This window comes from Elephas maximus, chromosome 22 (assembly GCF_024166365.1).
Source record: "Elephas maximus indicus isolate mEleMax1 chromosome 22, mEleMax1 primary haplotype, whole genome shotgun sequence".
Lineage (NCBI taxonomy): Eukaryota > Metazoa > Chordata > Mammalia > Proboscidea > Elephantidae > Elephas > Elephas maximus.
In genome coordinates, this window is record NC_064840.1 from 5,682,186 (window position 1) to 5,691,089 (window position 8,904).

An 8,904-nucleotide genomic window follows, 5' to 3' on the forward strand; every position below is an offset into this window, starting at 1 on the left:
TCTGACCTACCTCCCTCCTTGGTCTTGCTCCCATCGTTCTTCTTTCTGCCACTTCTGCCTTGAAGCAGCAGGGCCCCAAAGCACTGCCTCACTTCCCTTCCTCCAGGATGTCCCCCCAAACTTAGGTTTCTCTCCCTTCTCTCAGGCAGAGCCACTTCCCTCTATCTAAGCCCCTTGTCCCAGATTCTGTACCTGGCTCATCAACACATGACTTCCCTACCAGCAGCACCCACGGGAAGGCATGAGGAAGGAACGTTCTCCCCTCATCACACCTGCTTGTAGAGGAGACTCTGTATCTTGGGTCTCTGCTCTGCAGGTCTGTTGCTTTCACTGGGGCTAAGGGATTTACGTCCTTAGGTGGCACAGATGGTTTGTGCTTGAATACTAATCTAAAGGTTGGTGGTTCGAACCCACACCATGGAAGAAAGGCCTGGCAATCTGCTTCCATAAAGATTACAGCTAAGAAAAACCCTATGGAGCAGTTTACTCTGTAGCACGTGGGGTCACCACAAGTTGTGGCATGGGAGGTTCTGAAAGGTCCACGGCAGAGCTGGCCCAGGCCCTAGGCCTCTGCCGATGCAGCTGCTCCTTACCTCTGCCTGGTCTCCGCCAGTCAATGCCGTGTGCCCGGAGGCCCAGCTCTTCATGGACCCCAAGATGCAGCCACCCTCTGAGAGCCAGGTAACCTACCTGCGACAGATTGTGACAGCCGGCCTGGGTGACCACCTGGCACGCAGGGTCCAGAGCGAGGAGCTGCTGGATGACAAGTGGAGGAATGCCTACAAGGTGGGCACCCGCTTGGGGTGGGGTGGGGACAGTGGGGCAGCCACTGAGCCCTGGGGCTGTCCCTCCACCCCTGCCCGTTGTCCTGCCAGCCTGGGTACTCCGGACACGTGGCTCTGAGCACATAACCAGGGGCAGGCTGACGGGACCCTTCGGGGCCTGGGTGGGCGTGTCCTCAGTCGCTTGTCCTGCAGCCTCTGGGAAAATTCCCATGGGGATGGGGGAGACAAGGATTGTGTCTGAGTCCTGGCATCTAGGCACACCTGGCCCAGTCACATATTCTTCTGCAAGTTAGGTTCTTTTCCCCCGACCTTTTTTTTTCTTTTTAATTGTGCTTTAAGTGAAAGTTTACAATTCCAGTCAGTTTCCCATACAAAAACTTATACATACATTGTTATGTGACCCTAGTTGCTCTGCCTACAATGTGACAGCACACACCTTTTCTCCACCCTGGATTTCCCGTGTCCATTCAACCAGCTCCTGTCCCTCCCTGCCTTCTCATCTTGCCTCCAGACAGGAGCTGCCCACATAGTTTCATGTGTCTATTTGGGCTAAGAAGCACACTCCTCACCAGTATCATTTATATCTTATAGTCCAGTCTAATCTTTGTCTGAAGAGTTGGCTTTGGGAATGGCTTTAGTTCTGGACTAACAGAGAGTCAGAGGGCTATGACCTCTGGGGTCCCTCCAGTCTCAGTCAGACCATCAGGTCTGGTCTTTTTACTAGAAATTGAGGTCTGCATGCCACTTTTCTCCCGCTCCATCAGGGATTCTCTGTGTGTTCCCTGTCCCCCGACTTTTTTTGGTAACACTCGCTTTTTTGGCCGAGAGCGTATGATTGAATCTTCATGTGGAGGAAGCACATAGGGAGGGCACCAGCGATTGCCTTTCTCCCGGACCCTTGCACACTCGCTCTCTCTGTCCGCAGACCCCCCTCCTCGACGACCCTGTCTTCATCCACCCCAGTTCTGTCCTCTTCAGAGAGCTCCCCGAGTTTGTGGTCTACCAGGAAATTGTGGAAACCACCAAGATGTACATGAAAGGTGCGAAGCCGTGGCCGGCCTGGCCTGCCTTTCCCGGGGCTCATACATGCGGTGTCCACGGGCCCCCAGCCAGGAAGGCGCCTGGTGGGCCCTGAGGAGGACCAGGCTCTTGTCCCCCGGCAGTGGGCCTGCTGTGACCCCAGGCTCCCTCTGTGCTCCAGGTGTCTCGGCCGTGGAGGTGCAGTGGATCCCCGTACTCCTGCCTCCCTACTGCCAGTTCAGGCCACCTGCAGAGGAGCCGCCCCCCGCGTTCTGCCCTGAGACGGGGCGCGTGCTGTGCCACCGTGGCAGCGTGTTCTGTGAGTGGGCCCCTTCCTGAGTGCACGGCCTTACTGCCAGCTGGGCCTCTGGGGTCATTGTCCCACACCCTGCCCCCAGGAGGTGTGCATTGCAGAAGGGTCACCCCAGGCCTCCTCCCTCTGATGGGCAGGGCCTGGTGTTCAGGGCCAGCACTGAGAGGGCGGTCAAGGGGCGGGTGGGGTGTTCCTCCCTGGGCTTGTGCTCACCAGCTCCTGCCATGCAGATCGGGTTGGCTGGCCGCTCCCCGAGGTCCAGGTGGACTTTCCTGAGGGCATCGACCGCTACAAACACTTTGCCCGGTTTCTACTGGAAGGGCAGGTAGGCGGCCAGGTGGCTTCCTTCGGCCATTTTCTTAGGTTCTGTGGGCAGGAGATAAACGGTCTCCCACCCCTTCCCATGGTCTCTCTAGGTCTTCTGCAAGCTGGCCTCGTACCACGGCTGTCTGCTGTCCCGCCCCAGCACGATGCTAAAAACATGGGCCAGGTACAGCCAGTTGTGAGCGCACCATGGTGGCAGGGTGGGGAGGGAGCTTATGGATGTCCAGGGGCTGCCATAACAAGTCACCACGGGGTGGGCAGCTCACAGAACAGCCGCGTATTCTCTCACCGTCCTGGAAGCTGTGGGTCTGAAGTCAGTGTGTCGGCAGGGCCACGCTCCCTCCGCGAAGGCTCTGGCGGGGGATCCTTCCTTATCTCTTCTGGCTTCTGCTGACTTTTGGTGGCATCACTCCAGTCTCTGCCTCTGTCTTCACATGGCTGTCTCTTTTCTGTGTCCCTGAAACCTCCCTCTTTTCTCTTAGAAGAACACTAGTCATTGGATTTAGGACCTACCCTACTCCAGTATGATTTCATCTTAAATTAATTACATCTACAAAGAGCTTATTTCCAAGTCAGGTCACATTCCAAGGTTCCTGGTGGACGTAAATGCTACCCAACCTACCACAGAGCTACCAAGTGTTAGCAGGAGGTGTCCTGCTCGCCTGAAGGAAGGGCAGTATGGCTGGATCAGAGGGCACAAAGAAGTGTTTTATGGATTGAATTGCATCCCCCAAAAGTCTGTGTTGTAAATCCTAACCCCTAACCTGTGGATATGGGAGCCCTGGTGGTACAGTGATTGAGAGCTTGGCTGCTAACCAAAAGGTCGGCAGCTCAAGTTCACCAGCCGCTCATTGAAAACTTATGGGGCAGTTCTACTCTGTCCTGTAGGGTAGCTGTGAGTTGGAATCGACGACAGCAAGGGTTTTTGGTAACCTGTGGATGTGATCCCACTTGGGAACAGGATTCTCTTTGTTATGTTAGTGAGGGTATATCCGTGTAGGGTGTGTTTTAAGCCGATCCCTTTTGAGATATAAAATGAGCAGACTGGGCAAAAGCCAGCAAGCAGGAGTGGGGACAAGATAGATGCCACATGGAGATCTCCAAGGAACACTAGAGAAGCTGAGACAAGGATTTTCCCTGGAGCAGACAGAGGGAGCCTTCTCCTGAATTCAGACTCCCAGTCTCCTAAACTGTGAGAAATTTCTGTTAAGCTACCCACTTGTGGTCTTTCTGTTAAAGCAGCACTAGGAGACTAAGAGGGGTGGCAGGAGAAGGGGAAGTCTAGACTATTCCCCCCCCAGCACAACCGAGAATGGGGCCCCTACTGGACCACCCACAGGGTTCACTCCTCTCCTGGCACAGTTGGTTCGGTGGGGCTGCCACCCTGCTCTCATGCCCCTGCTTCCGGCTTCTACCTGGCAGTGATGGCCCATACCCTGCTCCCCGCTTGGCAGGCTGCAGCCCAGGACAGAGAGTCTCCTGAAAGCTCTGGTTGCCGAGAAAGCAGACTGCCGCGACGCCTTGCTGGCAGCTTGGAAGAAAAACCCCAAATGTGCGTTGGACCAAGGGTGCCCCATGCCAAGGGGGCGGGATGGACCGGGTGGGGCCCTCTGAGGAAGGGGGCTGTACCCTGTGCAGAGACAGCTGGGGCTGGTGGGAGGAACTGCCACATCCGGCTGTGGCCTGGGCTCTTGCAGTGGACAGCTGGCCTCCTCTGCCACCCTTCTCTGGAAGGCCCTTGAGTTCAGAGCTACCTCTGACACGCTGTCCTCCCCTCACCCCGCAGACCTGCTGGCTGAGTACTGTGAGTGGCTCCCTCAGGCCATGCACCCCGACGTAGAGAAAGCCTGGCCTCCCACCTCTGACCGCTGATCGGCACCTGGCTGTGGACCGAGGACTGGTCAGGAGACCAGAGGGCTGGCAGGAGGCAGTGTCCAGTATGGTGACTCCAGCCCCCAGCCTGCTCCCAGGAGGCAGGTCAGGCCTCTGGAGATGCTTGTTCATCTCAGCCGGTTTCTGGACAAAGCCTGCTGTGTCCAGGCAGACTGCCCCAACTGGGACATCTTTGTTACTGTTTGTTATGCAATGAGCCGTTTTATCTCACCTGCTGGTTACCGTGTTTAAATGCTCTCAGACCACATTAGTCACAGGGCTGGAAGTTCAGAAGCAGCAGAGTGTCTGTCCCTTGTCCAGAGGTGCTGTTCACGGCATCCTGGCTGCGTTTCTTCCCTGAAGGTGGGGCCACCGTCCCCACAGTGGGGGGGGGTCACCCCAGTGCCTGGCACTGGCCTCAGGCAAGTGGATAGCTCTGTTCTGACCTTGGGGACCTGGCCAAGGGCCTCCCCCGGTCTCCACACCCTTCTGTGAAAACAGCCAAGTGGCCACTGGACCTTTCCTGTGCTGTGGCCACAAGGACTGGGGCATCTGTCCTCCCTGACCAGATGGCCAGCTCCTCACGTGGTACGTCCGTGTTCACTTCTTCCTGATGCAGTATATCCTTGTTCACTTCGGCCATGTGCCAAGGGCAGGGCTTGCACTGGGCAGGTGCCCACGCATGGCAGCTGCTCTGTGGGCCTAAAGAAAGGCTCCCGCCCGAGCTTCCTTCCCTGGTGGCAGAGAAGGAAGGTGGAGGGCAGAGGAGGTCCCTGGGGGAGAATGAGGAATAAGAAGGCCCCAGTCCTCCGTGGTGAGAGCCTGGCTGGCCCACCCAGAATGCAGCTCCTACCCAGGATGGGCCCAGCGCCAGGTCAGCATCTCACCATAGGTGCGGAGCTTTGGTGAAGAAAGAATTATGACATGACAATGTTCCTTCCACCCAGATGGCTTTGTCCAGCAGACTCAGAAAAAACCCAGGTGGACACTTTGCCATCTCCCTGAGCTCAACTTGTCTGCCAGCCTGGCAGCCTCACAACACTTGCTATCGGGGCTTCTTACGTCCTAGGTGGCTCCCAGAGTCCTTGGCAGGGTCTCTCTTCCCCTCCTGCCCTTAGACAAGGTGCTCAGGTCTCATTCCCCCCACAACCCAGGCCTTCTCACACCACATCCCTCCCTGGAGCTCAGCTACTGCTACCTCAGAGGCGGTGCCCACAGCCCAGGGCAGCCTGCAGGCTCATTTTGTTTCACTCACACCGTGATTGAGGAAAGCTTTAATTCCTTGCTAACATCCAGAATTGGGTTATTTCCCACTCAAAAATCCTGATCGCCAGCTTTTCTAGAAAATTCCAACCACACACTAAAGCATATGTGGAAGCCATTCTCTCAACCACCTTCTCTCTTGGGTACTGAAGCAGCCTCCTAGCTGACTTCCCTGCCCTGCTTCTGCTGTCCTTCACTCAGCCGCCACGGCAAAGGAAGAAAATATGATCAGGGAACTATTTTTTTATTGAGAGATTTTTTGGAGTCTTTGGAGTTGTGTAAACATCATCACTATTTAATTCCAGAATGTTTTCATCATTCCCCAAAAGAAAACCTGTGCCCATTAGCAGTCACCCCCTTATTTTTCCCCAGCCCTAGGCAACTACTAACCTGTGTTCTGTTGCTATGGATTTGCCTATTGTGAATATTTCAAATAAATGGGATCATGCAGTATGTGGTCTTTTGTGTGTGTTTTTCATTGAACTTGCATCCATGTTGTAGCATGTATCAGTACTTCATGCCTTTTATGACTGAATAATATTCCACTGTGTGCATATACCATGTTTTGTTTATCTGTTCATCAGTTGATAGACATTTAGGTTGTTTCCACTTTTTGGTTAAGTAGTGCTGCTATGAAAATTTGTGTACAAGTTTTTGCGTGAGCATACTTTTCAGCTCTCTTGGGTATATACCTATGAGTGGAATTGCTGGTCATATGGTAACTCCATGTTTAACGTGTTGAGGAACTGCCAAACGTTTCTCCAGCAGCTCCACTATTTTACGTTCCCACTAGCAGTGTATGAGGGCCGTCCCAGTTCTCCACATCCTTGCCAACACTTATATTTGTCCTTTTGGTAATAGCCATCCTAGTGGGTATGAGGAAACCCTGGTGGCATAGTGGTTAAGTGCTACGGCTGCTAACCAAAGTGTCTGCAGTTTGAATCCACCAGGCGCTCCTTGGAAACTCTATGGGGCAGTTCTACTCTGTCCTGTAGGGTCGCTATGAGTCAGAATCGACTCCACTGCACAGGGTTGGGTTCAGTGGGTGTGAGGCAGTATCTCATTTCGACTTGCATTTTCCTGGTGCCTAATGACCAGCATCCTCATGTGCTTGTTGGCCATTTGTGTGTCTTCTCTGGAGAAATATCTATTCAAATCCTTTACCCATTTTTTAAAAATTGGATTATTTGTCTTTTTAGTGTTGAGTTGTAAGAGTTCTTTATATATTCTGGATAAGCCAAAACCAAACCCATTGCCCGCGAGTCCATATTCTGGACACTAATACAAAGCATATCCAAAATGCTTTGCAGCCATCCACCGTGATCACGATTGTTAACATGAAGGAGTGTTCAGGACATGTACGCTTAGTGAAGAGAAATCACATGGCAAAACTGAGCAGCATGGTCCTGCATAGTTACATGCCATACAGGAGAGAGTGCACAGAACAGGCTGAGACTGCTTTCCCAGAAAGGCCTGCTTGCACGGTGAGCCCGGGGCTGGGGGCTGGGAACTTGGATTTAGGGAGGGTTCCCTCTGACTCCTGATTAGAGTGGCTCAGTGCAAACCAGTTCCTGAACACCTGCTTTACTTCCAGCAAGCTGAAATGTTGGAGCGTGGTAGGCATGCAAAGTATTGTGCGATATGTTTATACCATAATTAACACTTGTGCTTCAAAGGACAGTATAAAAAGTGAAAAGATAGCTCACAGAATGGGAGAAAATATTTTCAAATCACCTACCTAATTAGGGGCTAGTGCTGACTGCTAAGTCTCTAGCAGGTTTCCCTGGGCAGAAGCGCTGCTCATGTGCTGGGGGAGAGTGTGCTGGGTGTGACCCTCATGGAAGGAGAACAGAAGGAAGCCTCCCATGGGCCCCTCCAGACCTGCCTGGGTGTTTGTCCCTTTTGATCTGGCTGTGTGACCGTGAGTGCAGCTACTTGCTGAGTCCTAACAAATCTCCAGACATAGGGACCTCCAGATATAGACCCGCTCAGACACAAGTATGGAAACTAGTCTGGTCAGATGCCCACGAAAGTGTTAATGATAGTCACCATGAGGTTGCATAGGATATTGGTTTTCCCTCACTCTTGCTTATGTATTTCTCCTAAATTCCTGCTGGTGCCATAACATAAACACATAAATTCTATAAGTGCATAAGTGAAACAAAGACATGTTAGAATATTCCCAAAGCGATTCACTTTCCCCACAGCCCTGCCTCCACCAGCCCCAGGGTGCCCCCAGAATAGGAAGCCTCCCCAAGCCCTCTCTCTCCCATTTCCCACATCCAAGCCACGTGCAGGTCCTGCTGGTACTATGTCCACAGTTTATCCAGAATCCTCTCATCTACTGCCCCAACCAGGACAAGCTTCCACCAGCTCCCACTGGGTCATGGCTGTAGCCTCCAGGGGCCCTTGCCTTCCCGAAGTCTATTCTTCACATGGCAGCCAGAGGGAGCCTTTTGAAACCGAAATCGAACCAAGCCTCAAGCTGCCTCAAGCTTCCAGAGTCTTTGAAGACCAAATTCAACCCTTCTCCTACTCTCACCCCCTAAGCTCCACGCGCAGGGCTTTCTTTCCGTCCCAGCAACATACAGTCTCTCCCCTCCCCTCAACCCCAGGGCCCTGGCACTTGCATTTTCGTCTGCCCTGTCCTTTCCACACACTAGAAATGTCATCTCAGAGAGGCCTCCCCTGACAGTTTACCTAAAGCAAGCCCCGACCCCTTTTCAGCCTCTACCTCCTCACTTTTGTTGTTTTTATAAAACTTACCCCTACTTGCTTATTGCTACTCATCTGGCCCAGAAAGTAAATGCCATGAGTGCTGAGAAACCTCGCTTGTCTTATGCAGGGTTATTAGGGTCCTTGACACTCTACCTAGGCACACAGTAGGTGCTCGATGCAAGCACAATACCTGGCATTAAGCCCTCAGGAGTTATTTAATGAATGGACAATTCCAAAACACTCATTGGAAATCCGGCGTTTATCTGCCTGATAAGAATAACTCGGAGTGTTCGTCTTAGAAATGTAGATTTCCCGGCTTGCCGCCAAACATTAGATCCAAACCTCCAGGGGAGGGACCCGGGCGTCTGTAATTAAGACCAGGGGCGTTTGCTAGCGCAGCTCCTCATTCCCGTATCCCGTGCACAGGGCGGCTGATGGGGGCTCTCGGATCCGGTTCCCTGCTTCCCTGTCGCGGAGCTGCAGTTTAAAGAGAAAGGGAAGATGGGGGAAAAAAAAAAAGTGCAGTGGAGATGCCGGGGATTGAACCCGGGGCCTCATACATGCAAAGCATGCGCTCTACCACTGAGCTACATCCCCAGACGCTAATGC

At 53.1% G+C, this 8,904-nt stretch overlaps 1 protein-coding gene and 1 non-coding gene across 5 annotated transcripts in view; one reads left to right on the forward strand and one right to left on the reverse strand.

Moving 5' to 3' along the window:
* The window catches only part of DHX37 (DEAH-box helicase 37), a 30,515-nt gene extending 26,198 nt beyond the window's left edge, over positions 1–4,317 (forward strand). The window contains exons 21-27 of one of the 4 annotated variants that reach the window (XM_049867001.1): positions 614–786; positions 1,711–1,825; positions 1,987–2,124; positions 2,349–2,443; positions 2,535–2,608; positions 3,897–3,994; positions 4,229–4,314. In XM_049867001.1, the coding sequence (XP_049722958.1) occupies positions 614–786; positions 1,711–1,825; positions 1,987–2,124; positions 2,349–2,443; positions 2,535–2,608; positions 3,897–3,994; positions 4,229–4,314 (779 nt within the window). Of the gene's footprint in view, positions 1–613; positions 787–1,710; positions 1,826–1,986; positions 2,125–2,348; positions 2,609–3,864; positions 3,995–4,228 lie in introns of those variants that run through there. The other 3 variants (XM_049867000.1, XM_049867004.1, XM_049867002.1) reach the window with 3 other exon arrangements.
* Positions 4,318–8,820: 4,503 nt separating this feature from the next.
* TRNAA-UGC (transfer RNA alanine (anticodon UGC)) lies at positions 8,821–8,892 on the reverse strand. The gene has a single exon. It is a non-coding gene; the product is annotated as a tRNA-Ala (tRNA).
* Between the last annotated feature and the right edge of the window lie 12 nt (positions 8,893–8,904).